The following is a 19,261-nucleotide window of genomic DNA, read 5'->3' on the forward strand; positions in this document are numbered from 1 at the left end:
AGCATGCAAACAGAGGGTAAATACAACATGAGACAGAAGGCACACGGGATGGTCAAATGGGAGACCCTGCTTCACTGGTCCAAAATTTTCCCTTTAAATGCTAGAGATTAGGAACAAGTTGGTGCAGAAGAAGACAGAAGTTTCATCTATGTAGCAAGAGATGGAAGCCCTGATTGTCACTGACTTTTCCTCTTACGTAACCAAATTCCAAAGTAAAGTTAGATTTAATTACATGAGTATAATATAATTCAATGATATAATTCTTGTATTTTCTTTTGAGGATTTAGGATTTCCTTATATTAGCCAAAAATCATTCACATAATAGTCACCATGGATTTTTTAAATTGCTCTTGGCATTACAGTGAGACTCTAAGTCTGAAAAGATACTAGTCGATTAGAAAAGTATCTTTTCTCAAACTGATTTGAAATATTATTCTGAAATTTTTGATTGGACAACTAAGTTTTGAGGAAAAGCATTATATAAACCTAGCAAGTAAGTAATGGCAAATAAGAGGAAGGTTCTGAATAGCTAATTCAAAACAATTCTGGCTTACCTAAGTTGGTTATGGTTTAGTGTGAATTCTCATTAGAACACAGATTCAACCCTGTGTCAGTCATTAATTTGTGCTCTATAGACTACATACCTAAACTAGTTAATTACCTCAAAAATATATACTGTTGGTCCAAATCTGAGAATGTGTTAATGGATTCGCTCAGATTTATCACTATTAATGAGAACTCAGGTCTTCTGACCTCCAAGTTGTGCCCTCTAACCACCGTGCTACTGAGTTGCTTGTACACACACTTTCTCATATTTCTAGTAAAATGAAAAATTCCTTACATATTTTACCAAAATTTCATTTTGGAAGAGTTTTTCAAACACTATAAGATCCTGAGGTAAAGAAGGCAAATGTATCACTTATATGAAGAACAAACACAACTTTATCAACTCATAATATAACTGGATCCAATATCAAAAAGAATTCATCCCTGCTTACCTGAACTGGATGAATGAGTCCCTGATTGAGGGTTAATGCAATGACATTTAGGGCAAAATGGCGCACACTTGACTGGGTGTGAAAGAAAGCCTCAAGAACTTGTTTGAGGTAAAGTTGCATGATGGAGCTGCTCATCCCTGAGGACACGTCACCCATTTCTTTCAGATCTTCCTGTTTTGCTACTTTCTTCCCTAGGAAAGGAAGGACAGATTGAGTCAAGTTTGACTGAAAATACTCTTTTTGTTGGGTACATTCTATTGCTCTGTCTTATGTCTCTGTTCAGAATCACAGAACCTTCAAACGGTGAGTTCACAGAGTTAGTCCTTGAACTAAAGGCAGTAAGACTCAAGGTAAAACAGAGATTAGTCACCTTCAGAAGTGAAAACCTTCAAAAGACAGTTTGTGAATGGGCTGACAATGAGAATAGTGAATTAAATCTAATCAAGAAAGTCAGATATCTACCCAAATCTATCAGAAGACAGCAATTGAAAATGTAATAGATGTAAAGAAAAGCATAATCTGCTCAGTATGTTTTAACAGGTCCACAGCAATGGCAAGTCAACAGAGGCATGGATATATGAGTGGATTCTATAAAAAATGAGAGTCCAAAGCAAGAATTTATGAGTATATGCAGTGCTAATGAGCACTGTTTTTCCTTATCCAATTCTTAATCCCCTCTCTCTTCCAAATAAGACTTAAATTTATTTGAACTTTAAACATTTCTAAGCATTTCACCATGCTTAAAAAATACTTAAAGGAAATGAAGAAAAAATGAAATGCAGTAATACTCCGTCTTCCTACACACAAAGAAAAGAAAATGTTCTTATACCATAGGAACGCCACTTCTATTCTTCTAAATTAAGAAAAGTCCATGAATTGATTTTAAAATCAGTTCTACTTCCTCTGCTTTCTTTCAGTTTGCTACTTAGCTTCAAAGCAAACTCACTCTTGCAGTAGTTTATAAATGCTCTTTTAGCAAGTCAATAATATTTAGGATTATTTAATCAGAGAGCACCATGGGCTCTAGAAAAATATGGCCTCATAACACTCACTAAAAGTAAAAAAAAAAATGAATTACCCTTTTCCCTGCATTATTATTCCCATAAAGGTACATTCAATGTTTAAAAAAAATAACTTGAAACAGCGTTCACTTACAGTCTTTATCTGCCTGTTGCATACGTGTATCTTCTTCTTGCAGGTAGGTTTGGAGATTTTTTAACACTTGGATTTTTAAATTTACCGAGCTGTTCTTATCAGCTAGAATGCTGTTATACAGATTCTTTACCTCTTGCTCAAACATTAGACTTGGATGCTGAATAAATGCAAATCCTAGGGAAATGGAAAAAAATTTTTTGATGCAGTCATTTCAAATTATAGGTAAAATGTTTCAAAATATAATGAAAATTTTGGTAAAAGATATAATTTCCTTAGTTCATAAAAATAATACTTAAAATGACTTTAAGAGTATGCAGGTAGCCTTACCTAGAGAAGTTTTAGAGCAGGAACTTCTTCCCCCATGTTTTAAAAACAAGAAATTGCATTTCAAAGGAGAATTTCACACAAGAGGAAAACTTGAGGAGGGAGCAGGGCCTAGTGGCTAGGGGAGTGGATTGGGAGTCAGGAGTCTTGGGTTCTATTCCTGGCTCCACCACTGACTTGTTGTGACCAAGGGTGAGTCACTTAATCTCTCTGTGCCTCAATTCTCCATCTGTAAAATGGGGACAATAATATTTACCACCCACCTACCTCACAGGGATGCTTTCAGGATTTAAGAGGTCATGTCTTTAAACATTTTCAGATCCCTAGTAAAAGGTACTATATATGCGTTACTTTTAAAGTTGAGCTATAACTGCCTGATATAATAAAATGGCTCATTTTAGGTTATTCCACAAGTGTCAACCACAATGCTAAAATCACTGAAATCTAAAATAGCGGTTTTCCTTTGATTTCTCCTTAAATGATTTCTTATTGCAGTTGAAATGCTGAACCTACAACCTTGATTTTACTAATGCAGCATACTAATATTTGTGTTTATAAACATTCTCTACCAATGTCTTATTCTGATGTCTAATTATGGAATAAGGTGACTCCAAGTTCTGAAAGCAGGGCAATACCAGTCACAGGGGGACCATTAAGCAAGAAAGGCTTGAAGTAGAGCCCAAGGAATAACTCAGTGTAAACTGTCTGAAGAGCGGCCCAATTAAACTCAGATGGGTTCCCTACAAGGTGTATTGTAGGAGGATGGAATGTTTTGGCCAGGCTAACTCCCAAAGATCATTTACTTAAAAGCAGAGAGGGGTTGCAATCTGAGTTGATAGGAGTATCCACACATCTACAAAATCACAGATTCTTGAAGTACTGACATAATAATGTCTTATTATGCAATGAAATTTTATTTTTATTTAAAGGTCTTTAAGTGTTTTCTAAATAGTACATGAAAGCCCATAATATTTATTGCTACCATAATATTATTTTAACTTTCTAATTCTGAAACCAAAGCATGGAGAAATCAAATAACTTGCTCAAGGTCACACAGCATATCTAAGGACTCAGCAAGAATGTCTTCTAATTGTTGATCTTAGAACTATTTCCTCAATAGTACTTTTTCTTTAAGTTAAAATAATTCTATCTCGTTTCTTTGAATATTTTAACTTCTGGTTTTATTACTGGGGCCTCTCTACTACATAAACTTCCTACTATAGTATACATTCATGTTTAAATGGCTTGAAGCTAATACTGCACAAAACTGCATCCCTAGTTAGAAAAAGCCATTAAAAACCCTAATAAAACTTTTCCCTACTATTGAAGCCTCTGAATGGAAAGACAGAAACACATACCTGACAGTGTAGGATAGGTAAGGTCTTGCTCAAAAAATCAATAATAAAAATGACAATAACATATAACTTTCAAACATTACAACAAATGCTAAACTTTGATGCATTTTTCTCTCAATAAGCAAGCCCTACATAAGAAAGGCCATAAAGTTTTCTTTCCAGTAAGTTAAAGAACTGTTTGTGTCAAAATCAAGAGTGATTTAGCATCAGAAATTAGATCTGTACCATTTTTAAGACAACTTTTAAGAGCCTTTTAAATGTCAACTTAGACCCTTTTACAGCTACACTGCTCATTTTTTCCTCATCCTTTAGCTTACATCTAAGCATTTTCAGGTACCCTGGACACTGAAAAACCAAAGTTAGAATAAAAAGATATTCCAATCATGCAATGCTCCTAGGGCAGGTATAAGAGAAGTGTCTTAAATTTGTAAAGTAACTTGCATTATGGTAGCTATTTATATAGCTACAAGGGAGTAAATACAAGAGGGTAAATTTTTATCCTATATGTAAATTACCCTTTATTCAAGAGTCAGGAACATACATGCAATGAATGTTTAAGAGTAAGTCGAGGAAATAAAACCAGGATTGAATCCTTGCTACTTAAAATACCTTCTTTCTCTGCTGAGTGCTTTATAAACTAATTAATCCTCACAATATCCATGTAAGATAGATGGGGGATAGATATTGTTAACTTCATTTTACTGATGAGGAAACTGATGTACAAAGAAGTTAAGAGACTTGCTCAAGGTCACCCAGGAAGTCACTGGGAAAGCTAAGAAGAGAGTTCCAACACCCAGTCCAGTATTCCATACACCAGATCATGCTGCTATTACCAGCACATTCAAGAGAACAACACTTAAGTAAAAGCATTCAAAAACTCACTAATTAGTTTTTATGTATTGTAAGATAAGAAACAAGTGAAGAACATGCAGTTGTCACACTGAGGTTGGCCAACCTTAATCCCCAAATCCGCAATGAAAATAAAGTTTAAAATACTATCTTACCTAGACCAATAATGGCTTTGGTTTGTACTTCCTCGTCTGAATGTTTTGTAAAATACATCAGGAGTTCAAGTACTTTATCCTTTATGTTAACCTAGCCAAATAAAGAGGGAAAGAAAAAAAACTGATGGAATTTTGGTCTTTGCTATACAGATTTTACTTTTCAACCTTAAAGAATACCTAGAATCCTTGAAGTATCTATTCTAATTTCTCTTTGATGCAAGAATCCCTTCTATAACAACTTTTTGAAATGATAACCCAGCTTTTGCTTAACTATCTCTGGTAATCAGAAGCTCACTATCTAAAGATACCTGTTCCATTTTCAGACAGTTATCACTTTAAAAATGTTCTCTCAGACTGAAGTGAAACCTGTCTCTAACTTCTTTCCACTGGAATTAAACTGATTTAGAATTTTAATAAGTAAAATTCAGCAAAACATAAACACATTTTAGTAGTCAGAAGACAATTTAGATTTACTATTTAGATAGACTGACTCATTTTTCAGTGTTGTCATTTGTTGCTTTTACAGATAAAATTTTTAAATAACAAATTAAGTAAATTGGAGAATATTACCTTACTGCTGCCTTTAAAGTCTTCTTGATCAAAATCAAAATGACGGCACAGTGCTCCAACAGTGAAAAGGGATCTAAGCAGTGCTGGTTTATTTGATGTAAGTACGGTGCTGGCTGAGTCTTCTTGATGCTGAATTTTTAATTTTGAAAGTGCACCTAATGAAGAGATCCTTCACTTAATCATACTCACCATTATGTCCCTGAATTAGTGTGTTAATTATTATATAAAATGTTTCAAAAACGACAATGAGTAAATAATCTCATCAAGAACACATTCATGCAAATACAAGGGTGAATTACTTTTGTATCTGCTCACTTTTCTATGCTGATTCTATTCCACAGGGTAACTATTTCTAACCTTAAAAAAAAATTAGGAATACATACATTATGGGTCTTGAAAATGATAAGAATGATGCTGACGATGAATCACCAAAATAATATGGGAAATTTTACAATACAGAGTAGGCTGTGAATTTATCAAAGTCCATGAAGAATGGCTGAAAGTGTAAATAACTTCCAAGAAGAAGTTAGAACAAAGATTTAATTCAATTTGGCCAATGGGTGAAGTGCCTACTGTGTGCAAGGTACTATGCTACAGCTGCTGGGGAAACAAAGACAAAAAATGAGGCAACTCTAATTTTCAATTAATTTAATGGGTTTGGGGAAGGAAGAATATTCTAGGGGTATACACCTAACATTTCTGAGGCTGTCATTGTGGAAGGCTATCACATCCTCCCACCCTGTCTCTCAGTATAGACATAGTACCGGACTTGGGTTAAAATCACAGAGCTGATGCACTATGTCAAATTTATGTCTTTATGCTTAACTTACCATAGTATCTATTGAAACAAGCCCACACAAATTTATAATTTTGTGTGACTTTATTTACAACAGCCCCAAGACAGCTCACACAATGTTGCACTACCTAAAAAGACATAGAAAAATGTTACCATTTAGATAGATTGTAAGTGCAAAATGAAAAGCTATAAAATGTTCAACTTTCCTTAAAAATCCAGGTGGCTAATTAAAAAAACTACAATATTTAAACAATTATCACCAGTTAATGATGTATTATCTAAATATAAACATAAGAGGATACTTACGGTCATGCCATATTTGATGATAAGTTTCATGAGATCTTCCTCGATGGTGGCAAGGAAGGTTTCACTTGGGTGTTCCATCAACGGTACTACTAATTCTAAGATTTTTGCAACATTGCAAATGACCATGAAATCATTTTGTGTCTGTAAGACCAAAATTAAGGAGGATTAAATTTTATGATTACTCAAAATCTGGGAAGAATTAGATTCGTGTGTGTGTGTGTGTAACGGCAGATAAGGTGAAACAACTATGCCAGCTTTAATATGAAAAAATCAACTCTTTCCTTCTCTTTCCAAGAATATAGAGAAGTAGTGTGATAAGGTGGAAAAAATGCTTGTCCAAAGCCTTGGGTTCTACTCTCCCATTTCTTACTAACTTCGTGTATGACCTTGGAAAAGGCATTTCACTTTTCTGGGCCTCATCTTTAAAAGGAGAAAACTGAACTACATGATCTTTAAGGTCTCTTACAGCTCAAAAATGCTATTATTTAAACTAAATGCTTCAATCTAAATTTTCAAATCTAAACCAAATATAATATTTAATAGGACAAAATAATTTATTACTACAAACATAAAATAAGAATTCATTCAGTGAATGAATAAAATTAAGTCCCACTTCTTTAAAATAATAAATGGCAGAAACCTAAGAAAATATTTAAAAATGACTATTCTTTTAAGCTAGTACTTCTCAAATTGGTGGATTATAAATCAATAATGTATAAGAATGAAGATGATCCTGGAAACTAGAGTTCTACAGTTTCCAAAGGGGTACTTTTTGAAAAAAAATTTGCCCTTTCTCACTTTGCTCAGCCAAGGAACCTTGCTTATTAACAACCAAGAAGCATTCATCATATATTCATTATGCTTATTAAGATTCCAATTAATATTATGATTCACTTACTGAATTGCCATTTATTGCCTAATGTTGAGTTAGACATTGGATAAGCTGCAACTAATATGATCTATGTAGCTATCTATCTAGACATGACCAGAGTCTTCCCACAGTCTAACATGGAAAATATGACACATAAAAAATACATAACTATATAATGATTAAAATGCAGAACACTAGGGAACAAGAAATGGAGAAATGGAAATCTGAGTTCTTGATGCATAAATAGGTTTCAATAGCCATAGATAAGGAAGTAAGAGAAGAACGTTTCAGGCATAAGCAAAAAAGGTAAAGGTACGGAGTTAAGAAAGTGCTGAACTTTTGGGAAGGGTATCAGGTAGTCTGATATGATCACAGCATAATATACCTTTTAGGAAAAAGAAGGCTGTAAAGAAGTTTAAGTTAAACCCTGATCATAAATGGACCTTAAATGTCAGACTAAAGAATTTGTATGTGATAAAGCAAGCAACAGAGCACCACGGAAGGCTGCTCCATTAGTATCTCTGAAATGTAAGGAGAAAGTGAAGAAGGTGCCCTCACATCTGGTGGACTCCCCATGTGAATTCCTGGCAGGACATGAATAAGAAGAGAAGGACATTGGATGGGAAGGCATGAATGGGTGAGGGAGTACCCACACAAATGAGACTGCAGATCCAGTATTCGAGAACTCTAGGGAACCTCTGAAAGGTCTTGAGCAAAGAAGTGTGGCATGATGACCAGGGACTGATTTTTCAGTAGTGACAAAGAATTAGAATTGAATTAGAGTGGGAAGCAACCATCTATAGGGAGGTCAATTAAGAGGCTGTAACAGTATAATCCACATGGGTAGAGGATAGTAGTGATAGAAAAAAATGAAAGGATGGTTATAAGAAATACTAGGTAGACAGAAGCAGTAGTACTCTGTATATATTTTCTAAGTAGAAGGTAGGAGAGAACAAAGCATGAAAAACCACATTGAGGTTTGAAGGCTGAGTGACTAGGAAAATTTATATATGATATAGCAAACAACAGAGTACATACATGGGAAAGATCTTAAATTCTTCTTTGGACACATTAAATATGATGGACCTGAGGGATATCAACTTGGTATACCATTAGACAGTTATAGATTCAAATCTGAAGGCTCAAGGATGGAAAGGAATGTGCCAGATTAGATGTGGAGATTTGAGAGCCATCCGTATAGAACTGAGAGTTGAAGTTGTGGGAATGGATGAGACTGCCAAGAGGGTGCGTCAAGAAAGGTCACAGGAAGATAGGTCAAGAATACGATGTTAAGTAACACCTGTCTTAAGGAAATGAAGACAAAGGAGGAAAATCAGCAGTGTGTGCTGTCATAGTAGCCACAGGGTACGGAGTGTCAAAGAAGTGAGTAAGGTCAGCAGAGAAGTCAAAATGGATGAAACTGGAGAGAAGGTTCTTGGATTCAGGGATGAGGTTCATTTGGTAATCTTTGAGGGAGTAGTTTTGATAGAGACAGAACAGAAGTTTAACTGCAAGGGGTTTGGGAAGTGCTAGGGAATTGAAGACATTAAGCAGAGAAAAATTTTCAGAAAGGTGAAGCAATACAACTCATTTCTTTATTCCCAAAGACTAAACAAAGTTGGGAAGGTAGAAAGTGTTATTTTTTTCTCTTAAAGAAAAGAGTGGGAGAAAAAAGGCCTAGAAATGAATGAACCCTCTACAGGAGAATCATAAAATACCTTTCTAATAAGCACTTATCAGTGAGCTTTCATGTAAATCATCTAATTTGATTCTCACAACAACATTCTCGGGTAGCCAGGACAAGCATTCTTATCCTTGTTATGGCAAGGAAAAAAACTAAGCCCAGAGAGATGTAGTGACCTGCCAGAAATCACAACTCCGGCCAGTGGTGGCATCTAGTTCTGAACTCAAGTTCTTGTGCCTGTTGTCCTCCAAGGCTTCCTCACTATATCTCACTATCTTTCTTTTCAATTCAATTGAAGGACTATGTATGTCAGCTAGAGAATGCCTAATGGCAAAGTAGTCATTTATGGATGTACTTAATGACTCTGTAAAGACAGAGTTATGGTAAAACAAATTTTCCTTGTCTTTATCTACCATCTTGCCTCTTTTTTCTTGCCAGGGCCTGAGTTTTTTCATCTAGAAAAATACTCAAGACAAACTGTTAACTGAGGTTATTCACAAACTTCTATCACCAGGGGTGGACATTAAATATACAGAAATCAGGACAAATAATTTCTTTTTTCATAGGAAAACACAAAATAGCAGTAATGAATGACATATGTAGAAAAAAGTCCATGATTTTAAAATTTAGCTCTCAAACAGGCTACTTAAATCTATCCTGCACATCTCTATATATTACATAATTTTAGATCTAAGTTTTTGTTTTTATGGAAATGTACACACAAAGTATTATACATACTAAACTAAATGTTCCATTCCATTTACAAATATACCCTGAAAAACAGACTAATGAAAAACTAAAACCTCAATGTTACCCTAAGGATGTATAAAGGACACACAAGAGTATTTTCTTCATGCTCAATGTTTGTGACCTATTAGTGAAACTCTGGTTGATATTTCCCCTTATTAGGTGAATTATAAATTTCAAATCTTCCATCTTTTACTTATGAAAGGCACTTTTCTGATACTTACGCTACATTTAGTGGTAAGGTATGGTTGCATGGTCATGGCATGTTTGACCATTAGCTGGGGTCTGATTTTGCTGAATAAGAACAAAGTGGTTATGCAAGCTACCAATCGACCAGAATTCACTCCCTTATTGTCAGAATCTGGAAAAAAAAAATTAAAATGAAAACACAGTGGAAATTGTACAGAATACAATCTAAACTGTTTTACTAATTCCTTGGGGGAAAATAATGTAACTCTGGGTAACTGAGGATAATGGAGAAGGCTTTTCCTCCCAGAGGTGGTGGGATGCTTAGTTGTATGAGGAGCTGAGCTGGGTGATTTCAGTGACAGAAGTAACAGATGAGGAAAACTAAGCCAGGAAAGCGGTTTAGCTGTGGCTGGAGAGAATCTATTTCAATGCCAGTAATAATTATTAGGCATCTAAAGCGTGCAACACACTGTGCACTGTGGGAGATGTATATTTTAGATAAGATAGGTTTCCTTTGCCCTTGTGGATGGGGCTAAACTAAAAGGACACAGAAAACAGAGGTAATAACACAAAACAGGGGTAAGATAAAGATGGCTAAAAGAGTGGTGACAGGCTGAAGAGTGTTAGGGTTAAAAGAGGAAGTTTTCTTTTGGGGGACAAATTGTATTACATGGGTCAAGGTGAATTTTTAGAGTAGGAATCAATAATCTTTTTAGCCCTAAAAATAAAAGTAATACCCTTAACTGTCAATAGAGTAGAAGAGAGAGGAAAAAACGAATAGAAGAAATGTGGGAAAGATAAAAGAAAAAAGACAGAGGTGGATAAAGTGGGTAAAGTATTACTCTGAACTAATTCAGACGTGTTACTAAATGGCATCTGTGTTAAAGGATGCATACATTTCTTCTGGAGAATGATTTATCGCTGACTATTCAGGTACTATAGAGTCTTGTGAGTTTTGGATTATCTATATTAATATTGCCACATTAGATAAAATAATGTATTTATATTTTAATGCTAAATTTCAAAATTGAGAATTGGCAAAAAAATGAGATGATCTTTGTTTTGACAGAAGATGAGATCTTAATTTCTTAAGGTGTTTTGACCCACTAACTGAATTTAGAAACAATTTTCAAGGCCAAAAATCAAATAAACAACAGCTCACAGAATTAAACAAAAAGCTTCCTTAAAACCTGTGAAATCAGTTTCTTTGTCATAAGTTAACAAAAATGATTTAAAAGAACTAGAATTCATCTATCTGTTAAAAATTCTAAAGTGGAGGTTTAAATTTTTTCAAGATATTCCTATCAATTAAGCAAAAAATGGTCTTTGGGCTTAGTTTCATTTATTACTCTAGATCCTAGGAGGTACCATAATTTACAGTAAGATGTGTAACCTTAATAGTTAGATAGAACAGTGTCGGGCCTGGAGTAGGAAGACTCATCTCCCCGAGTTCAAATCCGGCCTCAGACACTTACTAGCTATGTAACCCTGGGCAAGTCACTTAAACATATCTGTCTCAGTTCCTCGTCTGTAAAATGAGCTAGAGAAGGAAAAAGCAAACCATTCCAGTATATCTGCCAAGAAAACTCCAAACAGGGTCATGAAGAATCAAATAAAACCAAAACAACTCAATTGTGATTCTTAGAGAACAACTTTAAGAGGTTTATTCAACATTAACAATCCCATAAAGTATAATTTGGATTTCAACATCAAAAGGAAGTAGATGAAAAAACCTACACTACATTTTAACAACACGGGAAGAAATCTGAATCTTGTTATTTAGAAGTGAATGAGTGCTAAATAAATATTCGCTGATTCTCTGGCTATGCAGAGAAGAAAATGAGTACAGGAAATTGTCAAGTACCCTATTTTATATACATGCTTACATATGATTATGTATAGTTATATACACATATTTTCTACATATATTATAAAATGCGTGACTTACCAGCTAGAGATTCCTCATATTTAAGGATATGCTCAACTAAGTTATCAACAAGCTGGGTACAAGCTTTCTTCACAGGTTTATATGAAGCATCCTCTTCTGACTTCAACAGCTTTATCAGATAGGGAAAAAAATTCCAGTAAAGTTATTGAATATGCAATGATATAAACACAATGGCTAGTGTCTTAAATAAAAATTCTCAAATGTATACAATAACTTAACAATGCATATAAAAATACCACATTCTAAAAAGAAATTCCAACATAATCTTTAAGAAGAAAAGGGGAACAGGGTGACATAACTAGGGTAAAGGTTCTCAGGCTAGGTAAGTAAATAACTGTAGTGAGTTACAGCAGGAATACAAGACAAGGCCAAATTATATCTTGAAAGAATTTAGTTTGTGTGTTTTTTTTTTTAAAAACAGAGTTGGTATGAAGTTTATCTTCACTTAGAAAAAGCCTTGAAAATAGGTAAATTGATACAGAGAATTTTTCAAAATGCTGGGAAAACATCTAGAATACATTAAGAAAAACTAGATTTTTCCAAATGTATTCAAAGAGCATCTGATGACAGGAACTTAAAATATGGAAGAAAGCAGTAACAGTTTACTTTTATCAGGGATCTTCGTCTTAGGGAGCAAGGAAAAAAAAAGGGAACTAGAGAGGTTCTCTTTATTCTCCTGTATCCATCCCCTCTTCCGTTTCAAGAGACCTTCACCCTGTCCTTCAGAGGGAGAATGAGGTGAAAAAAAGTGGAGATATTTTACCCTCTCAAGAGTGGTAATCTTAATTTAAAGAAAAATTGAGATGTCATTCAACCCCAGTCTATAATCCCTTATAAAAATATACTGTTATCTATTTCTTTCCTATCAAATTTGACTATATTTGAAATGAACCCCAACTCCAATTTTACATTCATAGAATCATAATCTAAAAGGGAATATTGAGTAATTTGGTAGGAAAATAAAGTTAGTAACCTTTTATCAGAGCTTTAAAAACACTTAAGACATTACAAATGGGTTCTCTGTATGTGAAACATATTGTATTAAGCTACAGATAGCTTAGTTTATAATCATTAAGCAATTAAGCTGAGACTAGAACAGAAATGCTGATAAAAGGATTTTTTTTGAGAAATATCTATTTTATTTCTGTACAAATGCAAATCTTTCAATTTATGCAACCTTTATTAAGTGATTACTACTTCCTAAGTATTGGAGATATAAAGAGAAAAAAATGACACAGTCCTCTTCCCATTTCAAGGATGTAATTTATTTGTTCTCATGTCTGAACCTCCAATCAAAGTGAATTGTATAAATGTGAACTACCTTTTCAGTCCCCTGCCCTTCCCTTACCCTACAACTTAACAATCTTTTCTTGCCTTCATTTGAGCAGTATTAAAACCTTATCTTTTCTAGAAAGCTTTGACAACCTAAATATAGACTATCTAATAATCTTTTCCCATTAATGCCCCAATAGCAGGGTCTTCCTTTGTAAATATATTTCATATAATGACACATTATTCATATTTCTTACATTTATTCACTGTGTTTATTTTTGCTACCTCTAATACATTCATATGGGCGCTGTTGGCCTGAGATAATATGCCCATTAAAGTGAAAAGGTTTTCTTTATAAAATTCTATTTGCAGTGTCATAAATAGAGGGATCTACATGCTTTCTGGAAACTAATAACAATATCACTTGGCTTCAAAGTGCTTATACGAAGGTGGGATAGCTGTAAAAATGAAATGTTTTAATCTGGGCTGAGCAGTGAGAGCTCCATGTATGTTAGTATGGAATTAGAGAGCTTCATTTTCCAGGCTTCTGTCAATTTAATTATTCCAGTAACAACTCCTGTTCCATACATCATCACCATTTACCCTTTTCAACTTCCTAGTTAATTTTCAGAATTTATGTGTATAGATATACAACTGCTGGAGCTGATTATATTTTACATTACTTGTGTCGATGGTTATGTATTTTTTATCCATTGCTTATTTTTATAAAAGTGGGTTTTCCATTTTTCTTGTTACATTATAAATCCTCCTAAGGCAGGAACTACATAGAGCTCCATTTTATGTCTTCTGCTATCATTATTTGGACAGAATGGATGCCAAGTCACTGCTGCTGACTGATGGATTAAACAAAGGAGTAGTGGTGAAACAGAAGGTAGCAGATTACTATTGATTCAATAAGTGTTTCATATATGTCACTACAGTGATACTCTGGAGATCTGAATACCTCAACTGATGGTACCAGCAGAGCAAATAGATGAGAACAGTTAAGTCAACAAAGCTATCGGTGGCAACCTTGTTCATGATGCCCTAGATGATGTCATTGTAATAATATAGCAGAGAAAAAAAGGCTAGCACATAGTGTGAGGGTTAGGGATCTTATAAACATTTTATTGTGGATACTAGAGAACTATCATTTTGACTTTTTTTTTTTGGACTAGACCAATAAATTAACTGGTATAGGCAATGTCCCAAAGAGAAAATTCTTTTTGAAAATAAACACTGCCTTTCAATCAGCTAGCCAGAGCTGACAGAATCAGGAAATACAACTAAGTTTGTCAGCATCTGGCTCAGAAATACCATTTATAAGGTATACTGAAACCCACTGATCGCTGGGGCTTTGGGAGGATGTGATCCTGCTACAGTGTTATCCAAACTAAAGACCAGTCCTTGGGAGACAGACTTGATGGAGAAATGGATGGTGTGGGTGACTGGCACCTGCTTTGTACTTGGTACTGTAAGAGGGCAGCCTATGGCTGAGAAGTGTGAGGTGACTGGTCCAGGGTCACATAGGCAGCCTGTGTCAGAGGTGGGGATTGTGCATTGCCACTGTCTTGATTTCAGAACTTGCTCTTTATCCACCAAACCACTATAGCTCTCTTATGATATACCAAACTCAATTTCTGATCATATAAAAAAGTCTTTTCAGACTTGAACCTAGCCACACGTGGCCTTGAGGCCACAGATTCCCCACTGCCATGCTAAACTTTTCAATGTTATATGCCTAACTAGCATAAAAAATTTTGGGAAGTCATTTTATATATAGTTTTCCTTTTGTTATATTTTTCTTGAAAGAATGACTTATATCCCATACATTTTGGCTTGAGTTTTTGTTAGCTTCCCTTGTTTTAAATGATCTTATTTAAATTAACCTTAAAAACACAAAAATAGGAGTTTTCAAAAATGAGCAATGGTTAGGATTTTATTCAATATTAAAATTGAAACATATATGTTATTCAACTTTATAGATATTTATATTTCATAGATAGAAGTTTTTTTTTCAAATGCTTATAATCAAAAGTCAAAGGTATACTCACATTTTGAAGAAGCTGTTCAAACCAGTCATATCCAGTATCTCTACAAGCTGCAACCTTAGAGGAAAAAACATGTTATAGGGTCATAAAATTCGTTTACAGAACAACATAATTAATATATATTGTCTAATAATAATGACTGTTATATTATTATAATTATATGAATATTTTATAATATAAAAACAGATTTGTACTTATTTGCTATTTATATATGCATTTTTGATTTTCAGAACTATAAAATGATTTTTAAAAAATATATATACTCATTCTCCCTCTTATTGGGCTAAATAATTTGATGATGGGGCCTTAAGTATTATTCTAACTAAATTGGAAATTATTTCAATTAATATAATTCTATAAAATTAAGCATTATTCCAAATAACATGAAAATTCTGGGAGAAGGCAACTTAAGAATATAAAGCACTAAAGCCAGATATTACTTACATTTTAATCAATAACCTGAACCAGATATTACTTAATTTTAATCAATAACTTGACCACTGCTATATAAAAGCCTAACCCTCACTTTGCTATTTATCTTCCTCATAGACAGCTGACTTTTAAGACTTTTCAAATAAATTCAAAGTGCAAAAACAGATGTGAAATTTGCTAGTGATTAAAATTTAAATGTGATTCAAAAAAAGAATTTGGACAAATTTAAGACTCTATAAATATGCCACACTGTCCATTAAATTATACCAATTGAAATTCATACAAATACATAAAGTTTCTTCTCCAAAGTTTGTCTATGAATACAAAAAGAAGGAATTCTGATGAGGAAACAAAGGGAGAGTTTTCTAAAGAGACTGATGTGGATTCAGTGCAGATGTAATGAAGACATACAGTGGCAAAAGAAACAGGGCCAGGTAATGGAGAAAAAAGATAAAATGATGGCACCTCAGAAATAGTGGCAGCTGTGCCAAAGTGCAGAATGAGCTGGGGGTATGGAAGGAGCAGGGAGGGTGGGCAGGAAGGGCAAGGAAAGTTGAGGACACCATAAAGATTGTTTTCTTACGCCAGATGGGAGAAGAAAGGAGGGTCAAAGAAGGGATAAAATTGCCATGAAGGGCTGACAGACAACAGTGCAAGTGCTCCGTTCCTGTTGTGTTTCTGTTTTCTCTGGTGGGGTAAATATCTTATGGGTTTGAAAGGAAATGATAAAATGACTCAGAGGGAAACAGGAAGATCATCAGAGAGCACCTAGAGGTCCTTCTTATCTGAGGCTGCTGAAAGATCCTGTATAAGTGTATTAGAGACTGCTGAGTCACTTATCAATATCTTGAAAAATGGGAGAGCTAATAGAAGGACTACAGAAGGGCAAATATTATTTCAATTCCTGCATTCCTGCACCACAAAGGACTAGTATGGAGCCTGACTACAGGCCAGAAAACTTGATTTTGGTATCTGGCAAAATCCTTGACCATGTTATTGAAGTGAGAGTTGGTGAATATCTAAGAAAAGGAAGTGGCGCTCACAAAAAGCATGGCTTCTAAGAAAGGTAAGTCATGCCAGAATAATCTTATTTCTGACAGCATTACAATGGAATGCTACAGGTGAAGTTTATCTAGATTTTTAGTAATAGAGCTAATAAAGCTTTAAAGGTAATGCTTGTGGCCAGGGCAATTTGGAATGGGTTAATGGTTAAACTCAACACCTAGTCATTGAAAGTCTGATGTCAATTCTGAGGGCTCCAGAGATTTGTGCTTAGCACTGTATAGACAGCAAAAATCATCAATTTGGCAAAGAACACAAAGTGTGTGGGGGTAGTTAACACATTGCATGACAGGCTCTAAAAAGCTCTTTAAGAGTTTAGAATATTTATTAACATAAAGTCTTAGAAATGAGTTGGGAGACCTGGCTAGGTCATAGTTCATTTGAAAAAAATCGGGTGGTTTTAGAGGATTTCAAATTCAATAAGTGCCAACTATGTGACAGAACAGCCAAGAAAGCCCATATGAACTTAGACTGTATACAGGGAGGGATGCATCCAGGACTAGGGAGGACAAAGTCCTGCTTTCCTCTGTCATATTTGAGGAAGGATGTAAAGCTGGAAAATGTTCAGATAAAGGAAATTAGGATGGTAAAGGGCCCTAAGATCACACTTCAGGAGGATTAGTTATGGTGATAAGGGATATTCAGCCTGAAGGAGATAGGAGGTAAGAGAACTAATAGCTGTTTCCAAGTATCTGAATAACTGTTATGTGGAAGAGGAATGTGACTTGTTCTGTTTGAGCAGAACCAAGAGCAATGTTTGGAAATTACAGAGACAAACCTAGGATTTATATAAGGAAAATCTTTTTTTTTCTTAAACAATCAGAACTATCCAAAAAGAGGGAAAGGCGGTGGTACATCCCCCTCCATGTGGGTTTTCAGAAAAGTGGAGCATCGCCACTTTTCATGCACGCTGAATCAGGATTCCTTATTTATGTACGGAACAAGCTAGAGGATGTCAGAAATACCTCCCAAAGAGAGGCACTGTGATTGTATGACTGCTGTCACCTTTGCTTCAACATCCCAAACTGTGCTTTACCCCTTATCAAGCTTTAGGGGCTGCAGGAAGTAGAGGAAGGGGGCAGGTTTCAAAACTGTCAGGACTTGGGTTTTCTTCAGGGAAGTCCATGGTGGAGAGGGAAGTTGTGAGGGTCAGCAACCAAGCTCCCATGATTCCCTCCTACTAATATCTTCTACAGTCCTGACAGGAGGATTCACAGAGAAAGCAAATGTAGGACCTATAAGCCCATCCCATGTTTAAGGCACTGTAGTCTAGGAGTGATAAAGTAATAAGCATATGATCTCAAGTGATAATATATACACAGGAATCAAGTCCTTGTTCTAACTCCAATTCTTACCACATCAGTGATGTTTAAAATTTTCCTGGTCATTGCTTCTTTGTCATGATGAGGAGTTGGAGTAAACCAGAGTTTCTGGAATGTTTCATTTACTAATTTCTAGAAAACAGAAAAAGTTCCAAAACTGACTAAGCAAACAACTCAAATATTTCAAAATTGCTAATATTACATTCTAACTCAAATGGACATGAATTATGTGGAATCAAAGGAAAAAAATCAGAAGAATTCCTAAATGAATTTTCACAATCACCCAAGAATGAACTTAACATGTTGGCTATCTTTCAACTATGTTTTTATAATGAGCAATGTTTCTAAGTGTAAAAATAAACATAGAAGAATTAATTTTCATTTTTATAAAAGTTAGAATTACTTTGAATTATATCAGTAAATAGTCAAAGAAAATTTTATCATAAATTACAAACATTTCAGATTATTAAAAAAAGCCAGTATTTTTTATGATTACAGAAAAGAACATTTTATGTTTGGGTAATTACAAATGTAAGTTACACAGCTGCACCTAAAATGTTTTACTAAAAAGAAATTTTTTTACTATAACACTGTCATAGTTGTTGGGAGAAATGTAACTCCTAGAGTTAATCATTAATCTTAAGGCATTAATACATTTTTCCTTCCAAACACAATTTTTCAGATAAAAAGACTGAACGTTCACTAACAGAATGAAGACATAGGCAGACAGTCCTTTTCAAAGTTTTTAAGGATATAAGAGAAATAAAATAAATATCTCCTTAAAAGATTTAACTTCTTATCTAGAAATATTCTATATCTTACTGATAAGAAAAGAATAATGTGACTTGTCTAAGGTCAACCAGAAAGCTGGTTGCAAATTGAGAATCAATACTTTCAATAATCACTTTAAATAACTTTATAAGGAGGAAAAATGATTTTTTTTAGAAAAGTGAATCCAAAGATGAAGTCTGAACTGATATGAAAGGTCTCCTTCACTTCTTTCAGGAGAGTTTTGTAATCATGAATAATTCTGCAGCATGTTTATCTAGTTACCTGAATGCTGGACACATTCATTAACAATGACTGATCTATAAATTAGGCCTATGATTCATATTAATTTCTTCAGTGTTCTTAACCTCAAAAGCTTTATGCATTATGGAGAAAGGCATTTTGTT

The 19,261-nt window shown here is 34.4% G+C and overlaps 1 protein-coding gene across 3 annotated transcripts in view; it reads right to left on the reverse strand.

Moving 5' to 3' along the window:
- NIPBL (NIPBL cohesin loading factor) overlaps window positions 1-19,261 on the reverse strand; it is a 271,821-nt gene that overhangs the window by 11,935 nt on the left and 240,625 nt on the right. For all 3 annotated transcript variants that reach the window (XM_072605795.1, XM_072605797.1, XM_072605796.1), the window contains 10 exons: window positions 18,120-18,218; window positions 15,274-15,327; window positions 11,948-12,056; window positions 10,035-10,171; window positions 6,509-6,649; window positions 6,237-6,330; window positions 5,407-5,561; window positions 4,837-4,927; window positions 2,154-2,327; window positions 999-1,189 (listed from right to left, as the gene is read on the reverse strand). In XM_072605795.1, the coding sequence (XP_072461896.1) occupies window positions 999-1,189; window positions 2,154-2,327; window positions 4,837-4,927; window positions 5,407-5,561; window positions 6,237-6,330; window positions 6,509-6,649; window positions 10,035-10,171; window positions 11,948-12,056; window positions 15,274-15,327; window positions 18,120-18,218 (1,245 nt within the window). The remainder of the gene's footprint in view (window positions 1-998; window positions 1,190-2,153; window positions 2,328-4,836; window positions 4,928-5,406; window positions 5,562-6,236; window positions 6,331-6,508; window positions 6,650-10,034; window positions 10,172-11,947; window positions 12,057-15,273; window positions 15,328-18,119; window positions 18,219-19,261) is intronic.

Source organism: Notamacropus eugenii, chromosome 4 (genome assembly GCF_028372415.1).
Source record: "Notamacropus eugenii isolate mMacEug1 chromosome 4, mMacEug1.pri_v2, whole genome shotgun sequence".
Taxonomy (NCBI): domain Eukaryota; kingdom Metazoa; phylum Chordata; class Mammalia; order Diprotodontia; family Macropodidae; genus Notamacropus; species Notamacropus eugenii.